Source organism: Arachis hypogaea, chromosome 19 (genome assembly GCF_003086295.3).
Source record: "Arachis hypogaea cultivar Tifrunner chromosome 19, arahy.Tifrunner.gnm2.J5K5, whole genome shotgun sequence".
Classification (NCBI taxonomy): domain Eukaryota; kingdom Viridiplantae; phylum Streptophyta; class Magnoliopsida; order Fabales; family Fabaceae; genus Arachis; species Arachis hypogaea.
Genome location: NC_092054.1, coordinates 39554768 through 39578438, shown reverse-complemented (window position 1 = coordinate 39578438; position 23671 = coordinate 39554768). Strand labels below are relative to the sequence as shown.

Sequence of the window (23671 nt, the reverse complement as noted above, 5' to 3'; positions counted from 1 at the left end):
ATGGTCAAGTGAGCTTGAAATTTGAATCTTTGATTAACTTAAGCTCTCACCAAACACCTATAACAACCTATACAATTCTAATATAATGCCTAACTACCCATGATTCCCACTTTTCCACATACTCATGCATTCTCTTCAATTCACATTCCATATACATTGATTTTTATTGAACTTTACTTTGGGCCATTTTTGTCTTCTTTTTATTTCTTTTTCTCTCTTTTTTTTCTTTTTCTATTTTTTTCTTTATATATATATATATATATATATATATATATATATATATGTTCTTTTTTTCTTTTTCTTTATATTTTTTCTATATTTTTTTTTCATTTTTTTACACATTTTTTTCAAAGTATATACAAACGTATCAATGCATATGGTTTTACATATTTAATGCATAAGTATGTACCCAATTCCCAAAAATCTTCAACAAAAATATAAATTACACTTTTACCTCAACCAATGTCCTAAGTTTCCCATACCCAAATGTTACACACACTCACTAGCCTAAGCTAATCAAAACTCACATGCTTGTGTTCTTAGCTCAAAAAGCATGTTCCAAAAAACATTCTTCAAGCAAGTTCAACACAAAAAAATTTTTTTTTTTTCAAATTGTTAGGGTGCCCTAAAAATAATTTTTTTCTTGGAAAATAAATCATCACCCTAACCAAGTAGTCCTAACATAAAAAGAAATGGTGAAATATGTACAAATTCTAACTAACATGCAACCTATCATGCAATGCAACAACTAACTATGAAGGAAAATCAAGAATTGGTGTTGAAAGAAAGAAATTGTTACCCATGGAGATCGGTCGGACGACCTCCCCACACTTAGAAATTTGCACCGTCCTCGGTGCATGCAAAGAAGAGTAAGGTGGATGGGTTGCTACAATTAATGAGCTCCTTCAAAGGGTTGTGCGGGTGAACTTGTTTGTTGCCCCATTTAGAAGCTTCCTCATTCCTTTCCTTCTTGGTGGCCAACCTAAAAGGAAAGAGAAAGAAGGATAATTAAGCCTATAACAAAGATATCAAAGCAAATAGAACATAGGCAGGGGCTAATGCCAAATAAGAGTAAGGTTTTCACTACATGTTAGCTACGCATGTAAGTGAGAGAGCAACATAGGCAAATGGCATATCAATTAATACTTGATGCAAGAGGAAAGTCAAAGCATAGGCAAATGATATGAAGAGCATGTTGCATCAAGCTTAATCACAATTGACACAAACAAGATTAGTGATAAGCATGAGAGCATTTGGTCCCATCCTAACACAATGACAATAATGTACAAAAACAAGGGATCATGAGTTAGGAAGGACTAAAGTACTAATCTTGTGTGTAGAGCAAATATTACAATTAATGCCAAACAAGTCACAAAGCACCAAGATTAACCAAGAAATCCTCAACAATTGAATATAAGAATCCAACACCATTATGAAAACAAGAACTTAGAAAAGAAAACATGAACAAGCTATAAAAACAAAATTAAAATGTAATGAATGATAATATACCAATCCAACTTATAAAAGAAGATGAAAATAAGAAAAATAAAGAGTGAAAATTTTGAAAAGAAAGTAAGAAAGGAAGAAAGAAGAAGAAAGAAAGAGGAAGAAACTAGAAGGAAAAGAAGAGAAGAAGGGAAAAAGAAAGCAGGGCAGAACAGGGAAAAAACAGGGCGCGGAGGGCGACGCGTACGCGTCACGCACGTGTGCGCGTAGGGGGCAGGCGGGACAAGCGACGCGTACGCGCATAGCACACATGCACGCGGATGTAAAGATGGCGACCGACGCGTACGCGTTATGCACGCTTGCACGTGGGTTGCGGACACAGAGTGAGCACAACTTTGGCACAACTCTCTGGTTTTTGTACCAGGAGTGCGATATGCATCATCGGCGCGCGCGCACACATCGCGCTTGTGCGCCGATGCCCTTTTTTTTTAAGATGCTTAGAACAAAAACAGGGCACTCTCCTAATCTACAAGCATTCTAAAACAATCACAACTCAAATTTAATAACAAATCTTTTTAGTTTTTGAAAAAAATTTCAAACATACTAAAAAAAAACTTATACTACAAGTAAAACACTACTCAACAACAACTAAGCTACAACTTAAGGCACAAATCTAATCAAACAAACCAACAACCAAAATATTAAAACAAGAGTATGCAAAGAAGAAAACTACCTAACAATGGCAACCCAATTCATCCATTGATTATATTTACAAGAGAATGGAAAGAGTTTACCATGGTGGGGTGTCTCCCACCTAGCACTTTTAGTTTAAGTCCTTAAGTTGGACATTTGGGAAGCTCCTTGTTATGGTGGCTTATGCTTGTACTCATCTTGAAACTTCCACCAATGCTTCGACTTCAAGTAAGCTCCAAAATTCAAAATCAATGGCACCAAGCTTTGATGAAGTTCCACACAAGCTAAGGGCTTCCAAAATTGATCTTCATCTATTCCCAGATCCCAAATCTTGTTTCTACACCCATCTTCAAGTTGATCATCACAATTCCGATTGGGTGAGAAGTGATCCGAATTCTCAAGTAAACACCAAAGCATCTTTCTAGACCCCTTTAGTTGAGAACTATACCAACCATTGCACTTAGACCTTAAGCTTCCAACCATAAGGAACCTTGATTGGCATTTCCACCCACTAATAAATTCTCTTTTGCTCTTAACCCCACAAAGAACTCTAAGTTGTCCATCCGTCTCAATCAAACTATATTCAAGTGGGAAAGTAAAGATTAGAGGTAAGAATTTTACCCACTTGAATGTTATGTTGGATGGTGACTTAGGAAGGGGAACCTCCAATGGTCTTGTAAGTTCCATTCCCTTGTGCTCTTCTTTGACTACCTCCACCTCTTGGCAAGCTTTTTCAACTTCAATTCCTTGCCCACCAACTTCTTCCACACATTCTTCATTAGTGGAACTTGCCTTTTGATCATCCTCTTCCAATCTTTCATCATTTATACTATGCCTTGGAGGTTGCGCATTATCCTCCTCAACACCAAATTCAAACTCATTGGAAGAAGGTTCAACAACTTCCACAAAATCATCAACAATGTCACTTGGTGTGGAAGTGCTCTCAAGTTTGAAATCCACCTCTTGCTCAACTTTGCCTAGCTCTTCAACCACTTCTTCTTCTTCAATAATCTCTTCCTCCTCCACTTGTTGCAAGACATACCCCATCTCCTTGTCCTCATGTTGAGATTCTAAAATCTCCTTCATGTTTCTTTCTTCGGTTGATTTCTCACATTCATCCGTGGAGATGCATTGCTTGTTGCATGAGTCCCATGAGTCCAAGTTGGCTTTAATTTTGGCAAGGTTAGCCTCGATAGCTTTATAATTCTTTTGGGCTTCCTCTTGCTCCTTTTGACGGATTATTGCTTGAAGCCGATCCATTGCTTCCTTGAGACGATCCATTGGCTCTTGGATGGATGTGTATGGGTGTTCTTCCATGGAGGGTTGTGGTGGAAAGGAAAATTCATTATGTGGTTGAAAGTTATCATACATGGGAAGTGATTCATCTTGGTGATAATATAGAGGTGGTGGTTCTTAAGGGTATTGGTGGTGGAATTGGGGTGGTTCTTCATATGGTTCATATGGTTCACAAGGTGGTTGGTATAGTGGATATGGGTTGGGGTCATATGGGGGTGTTTGGTGAAAAGGGACTTGTGAGTAAGGTGGTGCAAAATTATGTTGAGGAGGTGGTTCATAGGCATATGGTGGTGGTTTTTGACAATCACAATAAGGGTCACTATATCCATTAGATTGATATGCATTAGGATGAGAGTTATGCCCATAAGAATCCGGAGGTTGTTGTTGCCAAGAAGGTTGATCAATACCTTGAGGCTCCTCCCATCTTTGATTGTTTCATCCTTGATGCATATTGTCATTATAGTTCACATTCCCTACAACATAATTTGAGCCAAACTCATAGCCAAAGGGGTGAGAATTCATAGTAACAAAATAAAAGCAAAAGCTAACAAAAACTAACAAATAAGCAAAAGACAAACATATTCACAATATTCACAATAGCCAATAACATAACACCATTGCAACTCCCCGGCAACGGCGCCATTTTGATGTGTGAACTTTTGTTGATATAGAATTTCTCAATTGAGTTCTCGTTGCAAGTATAGTTCTAGACCAACAAAGAGTCCTCACATACAAAAATTTGGTTGTCACAAATAACAAACCCCAAATAAGAATTAACCGAAGTATTTGAACTCCGGGTCGTCTCACAAGGAATTGCAATGAAATGCTCAATTATTGGCTATAGAGGTGGTAAGGGGGTTGGTTTTATAATTTTTGCAAGAAAATAAATGGCAAGAAAAGTAAATAAACAATTAAATAATAAAATAAAGGAAAAAACTCTTGGCTAGACATAGGTAATTGAGATCACCATCCTTGTCAACAAACCATATATTGATAATTATGAGGTACCAACCTATTAAGTCTACTTCCAAAGCCTTAAGTACGTAATATCTACTCCAAGGCTTGAAGTATGTCAAATAGACTTGATCACATCAACCCATAAATCCCAACCTACCTACTAATTAGATTAGTAGTGGGTTGGCGTCAATGATTATCAAATTGATCACCAAGGATTCTCAAATCATCAATTCAATGAGACCCAATGACTCAAGATCACTCAATTTCCTTGGCCTAGGCCAAGAGTCAAGAGAACTAACCAAAAACTAGAGGAAACATTTTATCAAACACTTAGTGTGCAAGAAAAGTAAACATCATAAAATGCAAGAATTAAAGGACATCATAACCAACATAAGCAAGAAATCAATAATAGCAACTAAGATCAACATAAAAGAACATGGAAACATAAAAATTGCATTAAAGAAAATTGAGATCCAACAAGGTTCATGAACATAAAAGCAACAAATTAAAGGAAATGATCAAGAGAAACTAAGAAGATTAAGATGTAATAACAAGGAATTAACAAGGGAAAACTAAATCAAAACAAGAATTGAAAGTGGATTTAAGAAAATTAAACCTAAACTACCCTAAATTCTAGAGAGAAGAGAGAGCTTTTCTCTCTAGAATTCTACCTAAAACATGATGAAAACTAAACTATGACTACTTGGTTCATTCCCCCCTCAATCCTTGGGTTCAATAGCATCAGAAATGAGTTGGATTGGGCCCAAAATGAGCTAGAAATCGCTGGCCACGATTTCTCTTTAGTGGACCCACGTGCTCCATCGGCATGCGCACGTACATGGCGTGTGTGCGCCCCTATGCGTCAGGCAACTGGCGCACGAAATTGTGACGTCCAGGCTCAAACAATCCCTGGCAACGTGAGCAACTTGGTACGCGTAATCGTGATTACGCTTTAATTATGTAAAATTCATGGCTCTTTCTTTCCCTGGCAATGGCGCCAAGAACATGGTGCCAATACCATGGTTCACAACTTCGATACAACTAACCAGCAAGTGTACTGGGTCGTCCAAGTAATACCTTACGTGAGTAAGGGTCGAATCCCACGGAGATTGTTGGTATGAAGCAAGCTATGGTCACCTTGTAAATCTCAATCAGGCGGATATAAAATAATTATGGAGTTTTCGAATTTAATATAATAAAATAGGGATAGAGGTACTTATGTAAATCATTGGTAGGAATTTTAGATAAGCGAATGGAGATGCTTTTCGTTCCTCTGAACCTCTGCTTTCCTGCTATCTTCATCCAATCAATCTTACTCCTTTCCATGGCTGGCTTTATGTGATACATCACCACTGTCAATGGCTACTTTCGGTCATCTCTCGGGAAAATGATCCAATGCCCTGTCACGGCATGGCTAATCATTTGGAGGCATCACCCTTGCCAATGGCTTCATCTTATCCTCTCAGTGAATAATATGCTCACGCACCCTATCACGGCACGGCTATTCATCTGTCGGTTCTCGATCATGCTGGAATAGGATTTACTATCCTTTTGCGTCTGTCACTAATGCCCTGCAATCGCGAGTTCGGAGCTCGTCACAGTCATTCATTCACTGAATCCTACTTGGAATACCACAGACAAGGTTTAGACCTTCCAGATTCTCTTGAATGCCGCCATCATTCTAGTTTACGCCACGAAGATTCCGGTTAAGAGATCTAAGAGATATTCATTCTAGCTTATTTCATGTAGAATGGAAGTGTTTGTCAGGCACGTGTTCATAGGGGAGAATGGTGATGAGCGTCACACATAATCATCACCTTCATCACGTTCTTGGGTGCGAATGGATATCTTAGAAGCGAAATAAGATGAATTGAATAGAAAATAGTAGTACTTTGCATTAATCTTTGAGAAACAGCAGAGCTCCACACCTTAATCTATGGAGTGTAGAAACTCTACCGTTAAAAATACATAAGTGAAGGCCCAGGCATGGCCGAGATGGCCAGCCCCCTAAAACGTGATCAATAGTCTCCTAAGATGAACAATGGATTAAAACTGAGACCAAAGATGTCAAATACAATAGTAAAAGGTCCTATTTATAATAAACTAGCTACTAGGGTTTACATGAGTAAGTAATTGATGCATAAATCCACTTCTTGGGCCCACTTGGTGTGTGTTTGGGCTGAGCTTGAGTGTTGCACGTGCAGAGGCCATTTGTGGAGTTGAACGCCAGCTTTTGTGCCAGTTTGGGCGTTCAACTCTGGTTTTGGCTCCTTTTCTGGCGCTGGACGCCAGATTTGGGCAGAGAGCTGGCGTTGAACGCCAGTTTGCGTCGTTTATTTTTGGCCAAATTATATATTGCTAGAAAGCCCTGGATGTCTACTTTCCAACGCAGTTGGAAGCGCGCCATTTCGAGTTCTGTAGCTCCAGAAAATCCACTTTGAGTGCATGCAGGTCAGAATCCAAACAGCATCAGCAGTCCTTTTTCAACCTCTGAATCTGATTTCTGCTCAAGTCCCTCAATTTCAACCAGAAAATACCTGAAATCACAGAAAAACACACAAACTCATAGTAAAGTCCAGAAATGTGAATTTAACATAAAAACTGATGAAAACATCCCTAAAAGTAACTAGATCCTACTAAAAACATACTAAAAACAATGTCAAAAAGCGTATAAATTATCCGCTCATCACAACACCAAACTTAAATTGTTGCTTGTCCCCAAGCAACTGAAAATCAAATAGGATAAAAAGAAGAGAATATACTATAAATTCTAAACTATCAATGAAACATAGCTGCAATCATATGAGCGGGACTTATAGCTTTTTGCCTCTTGAATAGTTTTGGCATCTCACTTTATCCATTGAGGTTCAGAATGATTGGCATCTATAGGAACTCAGAGTTCAGATAGTGTTATTGATTCTCCTAGTTCAGTATGATGACTCTTGAACACAGCTTCTTTATGAGTCTTGGCCGTGGCCCTAAGCACTTTGTTTTCCAGTATTACCACCGGATACATAAATGCCACAGACACATAATTGGGTGAACCTTTTCAGATTGTGACTCAGCTTTGCTAAAGTCCCCAATTAGAGGTGTCCAGGGTTCTTAAGCACACTCTTATTTTGCTTTGGACCTTGACTTTAACCACTCAGTCTCAAGTTTTCACTTGACACCTACACGCCACAAGCACATGGTTAGGGACAGCTTGGTTTAGCCGCTTAGACCAGGATTTTATTCCTTTAGGCCCTCCTATCCACTGATGCTCAAAGCCTTGGGATCCTTTTTATTTGCTCTTGCCTTTTGGTTTTAAGGGTTATTGGCTTTTTGCTCTTGCCTCTTGGTTTTAAGAGCTTTTGGCTTTTTCTGCTTGCTTTTTCTTTTTCTTTCTATTTTTTTTTCGCCTAATTTTTTTTTCTGCAAGCTTTGCTCTTTGCTGCTTTTTCTTGCTTCAAGAATCATTTTTATGATTTTTCAGATTATCAAATAACATGTCTCCTAGTCATCATTCTTTCAAGAGCCAACATATTTAACATTCTTAAACAACAACTTCAAAAGACATATGCACTGTTCAAGCATACATTCAGAAAACAAGAAGCATTGTCACCACATCAATATAATTAAACTAAGTTCAAGGATAAATTCGAAACTCATGTACTTCTTGTTCTTTTGAATTAAAACATTTTTCATTTAAGAGAGGTGATGGATTCATAGGACATTCATAACTTTAAGACATAGTTACTACTACTAATGATCATGTAATGAAGACACAAACATAGATAAGCACATAACATAGAAAACGAAAAACAGAGAAAGCAAGAACAAGGAATGAATCCACCTTAGTGATGGTGGCATTTCCTTCTTGAGGAACCAATGATGTCCTTGAGCTCTTCTATGTCTCTTCTTTGTCTTTGTTGCTCCTCCCTCATTGCTTTTTGATCTTCTCTTATTTCATGAAGCATGATGGAGTGCTCTTGATGTTCTACCCTTAGTTGTCCCATATTGGAACTCAATTCTCCTAGGGAGGTGTTGATTTGCTCCCAATAATTTTGTGGAGGAAAGTGCATTTGAGGCATCTCCGGGATCTCATGGAAATGAGCTTCTTGCGCCTCTTGAGCTCCATGATTGGGCTCTCTTGCTTGCTCCATCTTTTTCTTAGTGATGGGCTTGTCCTCTTTAATGAGGATATCTCCCCCTATGTCAATCCCAGCTGAATTGCATCGGTGGCAAATGAGGTGAGGAAAGGCTAACCTTGCCATAGTGGAAGACTTGTCAGCCACCTTGTAGAGTTCTTGAGGTATAATCTCATGAACTTCCACCTCTTCTCCAATCATGATGCTATGGATCATGATGGCCCGGTCTATAGTAACTTCAGACCGGTTGCTAGTGGGGATGATTGAGCATTGAATGAACTCCAACCATCCTCTAGCTACAGGCTTAAGGTCCAATCTTCTTAGTTGAACCGGCTTGCCTTAGGAGTCAATCTTCCATTGAGCTCCTTCTACACATATATCCACAAGGACTTGGTCCAACCTTTGATCAAAGTTGACTCTCCTTGTGTAGGGGCGTGCGTTCTCTTCCATGTTTGGCAAGTTGAACGCCAACCTCACATTTTCCGGACTAAAATCTAAGTATTTCCCCCGAACCATTGTAACATAGTTCTTTGGATCCGGGTTCTTACTTTGATCATGGTTCTTGGTGATCCATGCATTGGCATAGAACTCTTGAACCATTAGGATGCCTACTTGTTGGATGGGATTTGTTAGAACTTCCCAACCTCTTCTTTGAATTTCATGTCGGATCTCCGGATACTCATTTCTTTTGAGTTTGAAAGGGACCTCAGGGATCACCTTCTTTTTGGCCACAACATCATAGAAGTGGTCTTGATGGGCTTTGGAGATGAACCTTTCCATCTCCCATGACTCGGATGTGGAAGCTTTTGTCTTCCCTTTCCCCTTTCTAGAGGATTCTCCGGTCTTAGGTGCCATCAATGGTAATGGAAAAACAAAAAGCTTATGCTTTTACCACACCAAACTTAGAATATTGCTCGCCCTCGAGCAATAAACAAAAGAATAGAAGAAGAAGAAGAAGAAGAAATATGGAGAGGGAGAGGGAGATGTGGTTTCGGCCAAGAGGAGTGTAGAGGGATGTGTTGTGTGAATTTGATGAAGAATGGAGGTCTTTATATAGGGAAGTGAGGGGGGAAAGGTTTCGGCCATATGGGTAGGTTTGGGTGGGAAATTGGTTTTGAATTTTGAAGGTAGGTGGAGTTTATGAGGTAGGTTTATGGGGAAGAGTGGATGGATGTGAGTGGTGAAGAGGTGATGGGGAAGAGAGTTTGAGGTGATTGGTGAAGAGTTTTTGGGGAAGAGTGTTTATGGGGTTGTGTGAAAGAGAGTGGTGAGAAGAAGTGAGTGGAGGTAGGTGGGGATCCTGTGGGGTCCACAGATCCTGAGTGGATCCTGTGGGGTCCACAGATCCTGAGTGGATCCTGTGGGATCCACAGATCCTGAGGTGTTCAAGGATTTACATCCCTGCACCCATTAGGCATGTAAAAATGCCTTTGTACCCAACTCTGGGCGTTTAGCGCCAGGTTGGTGGCCATTTTGGGCGTTCAACGCCCATTTGTGTGCCATTTCTGGCGTTGAACGTCAGAACCATGCCTGTTCTGGCGTTCAGCACCCAGAAGCTGCCCATTTTGGGCGTTCAGCGCCAGAACCATGCTCTGTTCTGGCGCTGAACGCCAGACAGATGCTCCTCCAGGGTGTGATTTTTCTTCTGCTATTTTTAATTCCGTTTTCAATTTTTATATTTATTTTGTGACTCCACATGATCATGAACCTACAAAGACATATAACTAAGAAAAATATAGTTAGATAAATAAAAATTGGGTTGCCTCCCAACAAGCGCTTCTTTAATGTCAATAGCTTGACAGTGGGCTCTCATGGAGCCTCACAGATGTGCAGAGCTTTGTTGAGACTCTCCAACACCAAACTTAGAGTTTGGATATGGGAGTTCAACACCAAACTTAGAGTTTGGTTGTGGCCTCCCAACACCAAACTTAGAGTTTGACTGTGGGGGCATGGGTTGACTCTGCTTTGAGAGAAGCTTTTTCTGCTTCCTCTCCATGGTTGCAGAGAGAGATCCTTGAGTTTTAAACACAAGGGAGTCCTCATTCCATTGAAGGACTATTTCACCTCTGTCAACATCAATCACAGCTCTTGCTGTGGCCAGGAAAGGTCTTCCTAGGATGATGGATTCATCCTCTTCCTTTCCAGTATCCAGGACTATGAAATCAGCAGGGATGTAAAGGCCTTCAACCTTTACTAACACGTCCTCTACTTGTCCATATGCCTGTTTTCTTGAATTATCTACCATCTCTAATGAGATTTTAGCAGCTTGCACCCCATAGATTCCCAGTTTCTCTATTACAGAGAGGGGCATGAGGTTTATTCCTGAACCAAGGTCACACAGAGCCTTAAAGATCATGGTGCCTATGGTGCAGGGTATTATGAACTTTCCAGGATCCTGTCTCTTCTGAGGCAATGTCAGTTGATCCAGATCACTTAGTTCATTGATGAACAAGGGAGGTTCAACTTCCCAAGTATCAATGCCAAATAATTTGGCATTCAGTTTCATGATTGTACCAAGAAACTTGGCAGTTTGCTCTTCAGTAACATCCTCATTCTCTTCAGAAGAGGAATACTCATCAGAGCTCATGAAAGGCATAAGGAGGTTCAATGGAATCTCTATGGTCTCTAGATGAGTCTCAGATTCCTTTGGTTCCTCAGAGGGAAGCTCCTTATTGGTCACTGGACGTCCCAGGAGGTCTTCCTCCTTGGGATTCACGTCCTCCTCTCCCTCATTGGGTTCGGCCATTTTGCTTATGTCAATGGCCTTGCACTTTCCTTTTGGATTCTCTTCTGTATTGCTAGGGAGAGTACTGGGAGGGATTTCAGTGATCCTTTTACTCAGCTGGCCCACTTGTGCTTCCAAATTTCTAATGGAAGACCTTGTTTCATTCATGAAACTCACAGTGGCCTTGGACAGATCAGAGACTAAGTTTGCCAAATTAGAAGTATTTTGTTCAGAGTTCTCTGTCTGTTGCTGAGTGGATGATGGAAAAGGTTTATTATTGTTAAACCTGTTTCTTCCACCATTATTAAAGCCTTGTTGAGGCTTTTGATCCTTCCATGAGAAATTTGGATGATTTCTCCATGATGAGTTATAGGTGTTTCCATAGGGTTCACCTAAGTAATTTACCTCTGCTATTGCAGGATTTTCAGGATCATAAGCTTCTTCTTCAGAAGATGCCTCTTGAGTACTGTTGGATGCAGCTTGCATTCCATGCAGACTCTGAGAGATCATATTGACTTGCTGAGTCAATATTTTATTCTGAGCCAATATGGCATTCAGAGTATCAACTTCAAGAACTCCCTTCTTCATAGGCGTCCCATTGCTTATAGGATTCCTTTCAAAAGTGTACATGAACTGGTTATTAGCAACCATGTCAATGAGTTCTTGAGCTTCTGCAGGCATTTTCTTTAGGTGAATGGATCCACCTGCAAAAATGTCCAGTGACATCTTTGATAGCTCAGATAAACCATCATAGAATATATCCAGGATGGTCCATTCTGAAAGCATATCAGAAGGAAACTTTTTGGTCAACTGTTTGTATCTTTCCCAAGCTTCATAGAGGGATTCACCTTCTTTCTGTCTGAAGGTTTGAACATCAGCTCTAACCTTGCTCAGCTTTTGAGGAGGAAAGTACTTGGCTAAGAAAGCCGTGACCAGCTTATCCCAAGAGTTCAGGCTGTCTTTGGGTTGAGAATCCAACCATAATCTAGCTCTGTCTCTTACAGCAAAAGGGAAAAGCATGAGCCTGTAGACTTCAGGATCTACTCCATTAGTCTTAACAGTATCACATATCTGCAAGAATTCAGTTAAGAACTGAAAAGGATCTTCAGATGGAAGTCCATGAAACTTGCAGTTCTGCTGCATCAGAGAAACTAATTGAGGTTTCAGCTCAAAGTTGTTTGTTCCAATGGCAGGAATGGAGATGCTTCTTCCATGTAAATTGGAATTAGGTGCAGTAAAGTCACCAAGCATCTTCCTTACATTATTATTATTTTCGGCTGCCATCTCCTCTTCTTGTTCGAAAATTTCTAAAAGGTTATCTCTGGATTGTTGTATTTTAGCTTCTCTTAGTTTTCTCTTCAGAGTCCTTTCAGGTTCTGGATCTGCTTCCACAAGAATGTTCTTATCCTTGCTCCTGCTCATATGACAAAGAAGAGGGCACAGAAAAAATAATAATAATAATATGGATCCTTTATACCACAGTATAGGGATCCCTTTGTGAGTGGAAGAAGAGAGGGGGACAAATAGTGTAATGTAAAGAAAGAAACACAACTGTGAGGATGGCAGAGATGTGAGATGAGATGTTAGTAGATGAATAAATAAATAGAATAAGATGGGAGAGGGAGAATTTTCGAAAAATATTTTTGAAAAAGAGTTAGTGATTTTCGAAAATGGTTTTTGAAAAATGTTAGTATTTTTTCGAAAATTTTTTAAATCAAAAATAAAAATAAAAATGATTAGTTATTTAAAAAGAAATTTTTGAAAAAGAGGGAAGATATTTTCGAAAATTAGAGAGAGAGAGTTAGTTAGGTAGTTTTGAAAAAGTTAAGAAACAAACAAAAAGTTAGTTAGTTAGTTGAAACAAATTTTGAAAAGATAAGAAGTTAGGAGGTTAGAAAAGATATTTTGAAACCAACTTTTTGAAAAAGGTAAGATAAGAAGATATTTTAGAAATTAGTTTTGAAAAAGTTTTGATTTTTAAAATCTCAATTAATGACTTGATTCATAAGAAATCACAAGATATGATTCTAGAACTTAAAGTTTGAATCTTTCTTAACAAGTAAGTAACAAACTTGAAATTTTTGAATCAAAACATTAATTGGTTATGTTATTTTCGAAAATTTGGTATAAAAATGAGAAAAAGATTTTTGAAAAATATTTTTGGAATTTTCGAAAATAACTAAGAATTTTGAAAAAGATTTGATTTTTGAAAAAGATTTTGAAAAAGATAAGATTTTCAAATTGAAAATTTGATTTGACTCATAAGAAATAATTTGATTTTAAAAATTTTTGAAAAAGTCAATCCAAATTTTGAATTTGATGGGAGAAAAAGGGAAAGATATTTTTTTTTTTTGAATTTTTATGATGCAAGAGAAAAACACTAAAAAGATGCAATGCATGAAATTTTTAGATCAAAACATGTGATGCATGCAAGAATGCTATGAATGTCAAGATGAACACCAAGAACACTATGAATGTCAAGATGAACATTATAGACACAATTTTGAAAAATTTTTAATGCAAAGAAAACATGCAAGACACCAAACTTAGAATTCTTTAATGCTTAGACACTAAGAATTCAAGAATGCATATGAAAAACAATAAAAGACACAAAATAAAAAATCATCAAGATCAAACAAGAAGACTTACCAAGAACAACTTGAAGATCATGAAGAACACTATGAATGCATGAGATTTTCGAAAAGATGCAAGATGCACATGCAATTGACACCAAACTTATAACATGACTCAAGACTCAAACAAGAAACAGAAAAATATTTTTGATTTTTATGATTTTCTAATTTTTTTTTTGTATTTTTCGAAAATTAATTAAAAAAGGAAAATAAGGATTCCAAAATTTTTAATATGAATTCCAGGAATCTTGCATTCTTAGTCTAAAGCTTTAGTCCAGGAATTAGACATGGCTCATGAGCCAGCCAAGCTTTCAATGAAAGCTCCGGTCCAAAACACTAGACATGGCCAATGGCCAGCCAAGCTTCAGCATGTAATTCAGACATGACACGCCTGACATACTCATTCCCAAAGGAATTAGACATGGCTTTACAGCCAGCCAGGCTTCAACATGCTTCATGAAACACTAGAATTCATTCTTAAAAATTTTTGAATAAAATTTTTAAAAACATTTTTATTATTTATTTTTTTTTTCGAAAACAGATGAGAAAATTTTAGAAATATTTTTGAAAAATTTTTGAAAATAAAATAAAAAGAAAATTACCTAATCTGAGCAACAAGATGAACCGTTAGTTGTCCTTACTCAAACAATCCCCGGCAACGGCGCCAAAAACTTGGTGCACGAAATTGTGATGTCCAGGCTCAAACAATCCCTGGCAACGTGAGCAACTTGGTACGCGTAATCGTGATTACGCTTTAATTATGTAAAATTCATGGCTCTTTCTTTCCCTGGCAATGGCGCCAAGAACATGGTGCCAATACCATGGTTCACAACTTCGATACAACTAACCAGCAAGTGCACTGGGTCGTCCAAGTAATACCTTACGTGAGTAAGGGTCGAATCCCACGGAGATTGTTGGTATGAAGCAAGCTATGATCACCGTGTAAATCTCAATCAGGCGGATATAAAATAATTATGGAGTTTTCGAATTTAATATAATAAAATAGGGATAGAGGTACTTATGTAAATCATTGGTAGGAATTTCAGATAAGCGAATGGAGATGCTTTTCGTTCCTCTGAACCTCTGCTTTCCTGCTATCTTCATCCAATCAATCTTACTCCTTTCCATGGCTGGCTTTATGTGATACATCACCACTGTCAATGGCTACTTTCGGTCATCTCTCGAGAAAATGATCCAATGCCCTGTCACGGCACGGCTAATCGTCTGGAGGCATCACTCTTGTCAATGGCTTCATCTTATCCTCTCAGTGAATAATATGCTCACGCACCCTGTCACGGCACGGCTATTCATCTGTCGGTTCTCGATCATGCTGGAATAGGATTTACTATCCTTTTGCGTCTGTCACTAACGCCCTGCAATCGCGAGTTCGGAGCTCATCACAGTCATTCATTTATTGAATCCTACTTGGAATACCACAGACAAGGTTTAGACCTTCCGGATTCTCTTGAATGCCGCCATCATTCTAGCTTACACCACGAAGATTCCGGTTAAGAGATCTAAGAGATATTCATTCTAGCTTATTTCATGTAGAACGGAAGTGTTTAGCAGGCACATGTTCATAGGGGAGAATGGTGATGAGCGTCACACATAATCATCACCTTCATCACGTTCTTGGGTGCGAATGGATATCTTAGAAGCGAAATAAGATGAATTGAATAGAAAACAATAGTACTTTGCATTAATCTTTGAGGAACAGCAGAGCTCCACACCTTAATCTATGGAGTGTAGAAACTCTACCGTTAAAAATACATAAGTGAAGGCCCAGGCATGGCCGAGATGGCCAGCCCCCTAAAACGTGATCAATAGTCTCCTAAGATGAACAATGGATTAAAACTGAGACCAAAGATGTCAAATGCAATAGTAAAAGGTCCTATAATAAACTAGCTACTAGGGTTTACATGAGTAAGTAATTGATGCATAAATCCACTTCCTGGGCCCACTTGGTGTGTGTTTGGGCTGAGCTTGAGTGTTGCACGTGCAGAGGCCATTTGTGGAGTTGAACGCCAGCTTTTGTGCCAGTTTGGGCGTTCAACTCTGGTTTTGGCTCCTTTTCTGGCGCTGGACGCCAGATTTAGGCAGAGAGCTGGCGTTGAACGCCAGTTTACGTCATCTATTCTTGACCAAAGTATGGACTATTATATATTTCTGGAAAGCCCTGGATGTCTACTTTCTAACGCAATTGGAAGCGCGCCATTTCGAGTTCTGTAGCTCCAGAAAATCCACTTTGAGTGCAGGGAGGTGAGAATCCAAACAGCATCAGCAGTCCTTTTTCAACCTCTGAATCTGATTTCTGCTCAAGTCCCTCAATTTCAGCCAAAAAATACCTGAAATCACAGAAAAACATACAAACTCATAGTAAAGTCCAGAAATGTGAATTTAACATAAAAACTAATGAAAACATCCCTAGAAGTAACTAGATCCTACTAAAAACATACTAAAAACAATGTCAAAAAGCGTATAAATTATTTGCTCATCAGCAACATATGGCAAATTTTATATTATTTTGAAGCCCCAGATGTTAGCTTTCCAACGTAACTAGAACCGCCTCATTTGGACCTCTGTAGCTGAAGTTATGGTCGATTGAGTGCGAAGAGGTCGGACTTGACAACTTTACAGTTCCTTCATTTCTTCATGATTTCTCCCACTTTGCATGCTTCTCTCCTCACTTCTTCCATCCAATGCTTGCCTTATGAACCTGAAATCACTCAACAAACACATCAAGGCATCGAATGGAATTAAAGTGAATTAAAATCATCAATTTTAGGGCCTAAAATGCATGTTTTCACATTTAAGCACGAATTCAGGGAGAATTGCGAAACCATGCTATTTCGTTGAATAAATGTGAGAAAATGTGATAAAATCTCCCAAAATAAGCACAAGATAAGCCACAAAATTGGGGTTTATCAGGTATGCTTGAGTAGTTACCCCGGTCGTTCTTTGTTTTTGCTTTATAAATCTTCCTTTAAAAATTTTAAATCCTTGTTCGTTAACGTCCGGTCGAAGGAGGCTGATTATCCTTTCTATCTTGATGACGAGCTTATAGAGAGGTTTTCGATGTATTGTTATTCAGAGCCCTGTCAGATTCTTGAGGCTACTGAGCGTAGTGTGGAGGAGGAATGTGTGCTAGAGTTTTTGATAGAGTGTTTTGCTGATGGGGTGTGTTTGTCTATTCCTGAGCTCCTACGTTTGCATGATGCTGGTGACAATGAGGGTCTGAGGTCCTATATAGGTAACGGTAGTTGTTGTCTTTTTGTTGTTTACTTGTTTTATTTGTCTGACTGCTTTTCTCTGCACAGGTGGGCGAGCTCCTTTACTTGATCCTTCCCGGTTCTAATCCTTTTTGAAGAAGAAAAAGGAAAAGGATGCTGGTGTCTCTGGGATTGTGAAGGAGGCTGGTGGGGAAGCTGTTCAGTCTGTTGCTCAGCCTACCTCATCGTTCAAGAGGAAAAGGGTGGAAACTGATCAGTCCCTCGAAGTTATTTCTGACGGTGAAAAGGATGTGGCTGGTGGTGGTAGGTCTGTGTTTGATCGTCAGAGACGACTTCATGGGTTCATACCTGGGACGAACACTCACTCTTTGTGGAGCGACCAATTTTCCATTTCCGAGCTATCGGACAGGGTTTCCCAATATCCTGAAGATATGCTCATGACTCGCCGCATTGGTATGGAGGGCCTGGGGAAATTCATTCAGGTCGGTTTCTATTTTATAGTCGTCTTTCTTTTTTTGTTTTTATTCTCTCTTTGTTGATATCCTTTGTGGTTTGTAGATTGTTGCTTCACGCCTTATGTGTGTTGGCCATACTACTGAGTTAGTTGGAGCTGAACAACAGGTTGTTGTGGGGAAAGTTACTGATCTGGAGAAGTCATTGAAGGAAAAGGATATTGCTATGGAGAAAGTTTTGCAGGAGAATGCCGAGATATCAGAGAAGATGAAGTCGTCTGAAGACGAAGTTACTCGTCTTAGAGACCAAATCCGACTTCTTCAATCCGAAATTAAGGATAGTGACTTGGCTAAAGGGCAGCTGACTTCCCGAGTTCATGAACTGGAGGAATTGAGGATGGAAATGTTTGCCTTTGGTTTTGATCAGGCTGTTAGTCAGATTGCTGCTTTGGCACCTGAATTTGATTGTGCTCGGATGGACGTGACAAAGGTTGTCATTGATGGGAAGTTGGTGGTGGATGGCACTGTGGAGGACCATGACGAGAACGCCCCTCCTCCTTGAGTTATTTTTATTTATGTGTTGGGCATGTTTTGTTTGTAATGATAACTTATTTTGTTTTGTCTGGCCGAGCTATGGTCGGTTTGATGTTTTGTGAACACTTGGTTCTTGTTTGACTTAAAGTTTGTGTTGACCGTGGTTAGGTCATCTTGATGATATAGTTATTTTGATAGGATGGTATGTTAAGTAGTAGTGTAAAAATAGGTAAACAAATTATTAGTTGCATTTGTTTAATTTAGGCGTCCGGCCTCATTAAAACCCTCCTTAGGTAAAACCGTTTTTGGGAGAAAAAACCTCTAAGGGGGAAAAAGAGTACCTTCATTCGCGAAATGTACAACTTTATGATTTGTACAACTTTAGTGAAGAGATGTTCTAATTCCCTGAAATTGGATTGCCTTGTAATGTTTGTAGCTGGTAAGCCCCCATTCCGAGCACTCTGGATACTCGGAATGGTTCCTCCCAGTTTGCGGCGAGCTTTCCATGTGAAGGAGGTCGTCTGGCTTCTTCTGTTCGTCTGAGGATTAAGTCACCTTCCTCGAATGTCCTTGGCACCACTTTTTTATTGTGCCTTCTTTCTGCCAGTTGTTTCTGAGCTCTTTGTTTAATGGTGGAGATTTCTCAGTCCTCTTCTGGGAGATCAAGCTCGGCATTTCTTGCATTTATATTGTGTTGCTCATCATATAGGTCGGCTCTTAGCGTGGGGACTCCGACCTCTACCGGGATTAAAGCTTCCGACCCATAGACTAGCTTGAAGGGTGTTTCGCCCGTTGTTGTTTGTATTGTGGTGTTGTAACTCCATAATACTTCTGGTATTAGCTCCGCCCATTCTCCTTTTGCATTATCGAGCTTCTTCTTTATTGCCGGCAATATAACTCGGTTAGCAGCTTCGGTCTGCCCATTGGTTTGTAGGTGTTCGACTGAGCTAAAATGGTGCTGTATGTTAAAATTTTTTAGAAATGAGCCGAGCTTATTATCTATAAATTGTCTACCATTGTCTGATATTATTTCTTTTGGTATTCCAAATCGGCATATGATATTTTTTCATATAAAAGATCGTACTTTTTCGGTTGTTATTTTTGCTAGCGGTTATGCTTCTGTCCATTTTGAGAAATAGTCTATTGATACTAAAAGAAATTTTACCTGACCTGGAGCTATTGGGAATGGGCTAAGAATGTCGAGCCCCCATCTGTGGAAAGGCCAGCTTACCTCCATGCTGTGTAATGCTTCGGCCAGTTTTGTAGAGATGGCTGGATGCTTTTGACATTTATCGCATGTTTTGACTTTTGTTATGCAATCCCTCTTTATGGTTGGCCAATAATATCCTGTTCGGACAATCTTTGCGGCAAGAGCTCGACCTCCGATGTGGTTCCCACAGACTCCCTCATGGACTTCGTCCATCACCTCTTTTGCCTCATCTTTGTTTAGGCATTTTAGTAATGGTTGTGAAAAACCGCGCTTGTATAGCTCTCCTTCTATGTTTGTGTAGAGGCTTGCTTTTCGTCTGAAGTGTTGTGGGTTGAGCTCGTCTCTGGGAATGATACCTGCATTGATGTACTCAAGGAAAGGTGTTCTCCAGTCTTGGAGATGGTTAATGCTTGTTATAGATAATAGTTCAATGCTGGGTTTCTTAAGCGTTAGTTGTGATAGTGCCGATGTTTGTGTGTCCGCCCTAGTGGCGGCAAGTTTGGATAATATGTCTGCTCTAACATTCTTTTCTCTATGTACATGTTGAATAATGAATGAGCTGAACTTTGAAATGAGATCCTTTGCTGTGAGCCAATATCGCTCTAGCAAGGGATCTTTTACCTGAAATTCTCCTCGGATTTGTTGCACAACTAAGAGGGAATCGCAGTGTGCTGTCAGGCTTTTTGCTTGGAGATTTAGGGCGAGCTTGAGTCCTGCTATGAGGGCCTCATATTCGGCCTGATTGTTGCTTGCTGGAAAGTGGAACTGGAGGGATTGCTCGGCCATCACTTTGTCTCCTTCTTTCAGGATTATCCCAGCTCCGCTTCCACCTCGGCTGGATGCCCCATCCACGTGTAATTCCCAAGATTTGTTGTGCTCGTCCTGGGTTAGTTCTAAGATGAAGTCTGCGAGGATCTGTGCCTTTAATGTCGACCTTGGTTGAAATTGGATATCGAATTCTGAGAGCTCGATAGACCATTTGGTCAGATGTCCGGCCAGTTCTGGTTTTGTCAGTATTTGTCTTAGTGGTTGGTTTGTCCTTACTATTATTGTGTGACTTTGGAAATAGTGCCTTAGTCTTCTTGCCGTTATTACAAGTGCTAAAGCTAGCTGTTCTATCCTCGGATACTTTTGTTCTGTCGATTGCATGACTCTACTGACGAAGTATACCGGTTGTTGTATTTTTTCTGTCTCAAGGACCAGAGCTGAGCTTATAGAATAATTAGAAACAGATAAGTATAAGTATAAAGGTTTACCGACTTCTGGTCTTTGCAGCACGGGTAGTGATGAAAGAATGGTTTTGAGTTCAGTAAACGCTTTCTCGAACTCTTCTGTCCATTGAAACTTCTTATTCTTTGATATTGTTTGGAAGAAATGATATGATTGGCTTGATGCTGCTGGCAAGAACCGAGATAGTGCCGCTACCTTTCCTGCTAATTGTTGTACTTCTTTTACTATTTTAGGGCTCGCCATGTTAAGTATTGCCTCACATTTCTCAGGGTTTGCTTCAATTCCTTGTGAGGTCAGCATGAACCCAAGGAATTTGCCTCCTTGTACCCCGAAGGCACATTTCTCTGGGTTGAGCCTCATGTTGTATGCTCAGATTTGTTCGAAAACCTCCCTGAGGTCATCGCAGTGTGATTTTTCCTGTGTAGTTTTGGCGACCATATCGTCCACATAGATTTCCATGTTCTGACCTATTTGATGGCGGAATACTTTGTCCATCAGTCGTTGGTAGGTTGCACCTGTATTCTTTAGGCCAAATGGCATTACTCTATAACAAAAATTTCAATGCTCGGTTATAAATGCTATTTTGCTTTGGTCTTCTGGATGCATGAGGATCTGGTTGTAGCCAGAGTATGCATCCATGAAGCTCAAGCTTTTGAAACCTGATGCGTTGTCTACGAGTCTATCAATGCAAGGTAAAGGATAAGCATCTTTAGGGCATGCCTTATTTAAATCTATAAAGTCGACGTACATGTGCCATTTACCTGAGTTTTTTCTTACCATTACCACGTTTGAGAGTCATGTAGTGAATCTGATTTCTCTGATGAAGTTATCTTAAAGAAGTTTTCCAGTTTCTTCTAGGGCTGCCTTTGATTTTTCGGACCCGAGATTCCTTTTCTTTTGAGCTATGGGTCGGCTGGTTCTGTCCATGGCGAGCTTGTGGTAGATGATGTTTGGGTCTATACCTGGCATGTCTGCTGGGGTCCAGGCAAATAAGTCAGCATTGTCTTGTAGTACTTTTATGAGCTCCGATCGTTCTTTTCCTTTTAGTGCTTGACCGATGTATGTGACATGCTCCGGTTTCGACATTAGCGGGATCTTCATGAGCTCGTCCGCTGGCTGAGGTCTTTCTTGGGTGTCTTCTCTGGGTCAAGCTCTGCTAGGGACAATACCTCGTTTGAGCTGTGAATTGCTTTGACCTCTTGTTCGAACTCCTATCTTACGATCAACCTTTTCAGGCTTGCGTTATAGCATTGCCGAGCTTGTTGGTGATCTGAGTGGAGTGTAGCTATTCTGCCGTCCTGTGCCTGAAATTTAACACATAGATGAAAAGTAGATACTACTGCCCTGAACATGTTCAGAGTAGGTCTTCTGAGAATGATATTGTAAGGGCTTGGGTAGTCAACTACTAGGTATTGCATATCAATGGTTTGTGACAATGAGCCCTCTCCCATCATTGTTTTTAACCATATGTACCCTTTAAATGGGACCCTTTCTCTGGAGAACCCTACCAGTTCTCCAGATGAAGGTTGCATGAGTTTTTCAGATAGTTTTATTTTTAGGAAAGTAGAGTAAAAAAGAACATCTACACTGCTACCTGGGTCCAAAAGTACTTTTCTTACCAGTAATTCGCCTGTTTGGATAGAAATTACCACTGGGTCGTCTAGGTTTGGTGCCGTCAAGCATATATCTTCCTGGCTGAAAGTGATATTGAAGTCGGGCGCACTTTTGTTGTTTTGTGGTGTTGTTCCTTCGATTGCCAACATCGCGCGGTAACTTTGTTTTCGCGCCGAAGTTGTCTCACCTCCCCCAGCGAATCCTCTGGATATACAGTTTATGATGCTTTTGGGTGGAGTGTTGTTCGACCTTGTGCCTGGAGCTTGGTGATGCTCTTCTCGGTCCTTGTTACCTTCTTTATGCTTTTTCCCTTCGATGTATTTGTCGAGGAGGCCTTGCCGAGCCAGTCTTTCTAGTAGATCTTTAGCTATCACACACTCATCAGTTGTATGTCCATACTTCTGATGGAAAGCGCAGTGTTTGCTTTTGTCAACAAAGCCCTGATCTTGATACTTTCCTACCCTTGTAGGTGGTTTTATGATCTTAGCACTGAGGATTTCTTTAATTATCTTTTCCCTCTTTGTGTTGAATTTTGTGTAGTTGTCAAATTTTGGGGTTAGTTTGAAGGGCTTTCTAGAGTCTTTGATATTTACCGACCTTGTGGCTCTGTCATCCTCTCTCTTTGGTTGTTTTCTCTCTGTTCTTTCGGCTTCGTGGAGCTCTTCAATCTCCATCTGTTCTGCTACCATTTCTCGGAATTCTTCCAGTGTCTTTGGCTTAGTTACCGCGATTGTTTCTCTAAATTTTCTGGGTTGGAGTCCGGCTTTCAGGGCATGCAGGTGGACAGCGGGATCCAGGTCGGGTATCTCCATTGTGGCTTCTGCAAATCTGGTTAGATAATCTTTCAAGCTTTCCTGGGGACCTTAGCGGATGGTGCCGAGGTAGTCCGATCCGTGTACATATATCCGTACTGTAGCGAAGTAGTCTATGAAGGATTTTGCCAATTATTCAAAAGAAGAGATTGATCCTGTAGGTAATTTTGAAAACCAAAGTAGAGCAGCGCCGTCAAGGTAAGTAGGGAAAGCTCTGCAAAGAACAGGTTTGTTGTTAGGGCCATTAAAGAACATCATACATTGAAATTTCTTAATATGAGCCCGGGGGTCACCAATCCCCTTATACGGCTCGAGTGAGGAAGGTAGTGAGAAATGTTTTGGCATCTGGTAATTGGTGATCTCCTCGGAGAATAGGTTGTCCAAGGTCAGTTTCTCCTTTGGTGGGTCCACACTTAGTAGGTCTGCATTGCCTTTTCCTTTGGGACCATTCTCTTCACGTTTTACTGGCGTTGTTTTGGGTGGATAGTTCAACAAGTCTTTTGACTTCTGCTTGCAGATCGGCCATTTGAGCTATGAGTTTGGCCTGAGTAAGTTGGTGAACTCCATTATTGGCCATGTTCGAAAGTTGGGGAACCCTGCGTAGAAAAGAAATACAAAGTGCGATATAGAAAGATAGTGGGGTTAAATTAACTTTTCGGGCCCACGGTGGGCGCCAAATGTTCCGTTCAGATCTAGCCGAGGTATATCTCTC

General features: G+C 40.0%; 2 protein-coding genes across 2 annotated transcripts; both read right to left on the bottom strand.

Moving 5' to 3' along the window:
- Positions 1–18736: 18736 nt before the first annotated feature.
- LOC112778267 (uncharacterized) lies at positions 18737–20893 on the bottom strand. Its single transcript, XM_025822603.1, has 2 exons — positions 19259–20893; positions 18737–19051 (listed from the first exon to the last, which is right to left on the bottom strand). Exons 1-2 carry the CDS (start codon positions 20891–20893, stop codon positions 18737–18739), a joined length of 1950 nt encoding a protein of 649 aa, XP_025678388.1.
- An 851-nt stretch (positions 20894–21744) lies between these two features.
- LOC112778266 (uncharacterized) lies at positions 21745–22959 on the bottom strand. The gene has a single exon (XM_025822602.1). The coding sequence runs from the start codon at positions 22957–22959 to the stop codon at positions 21745–21747; it is 1215 nt and encodes a 404-aa protein (XP_025678387.1).
- Between the last annotated feature and the right edge of the window lie 712 nt (positions 22960–23671).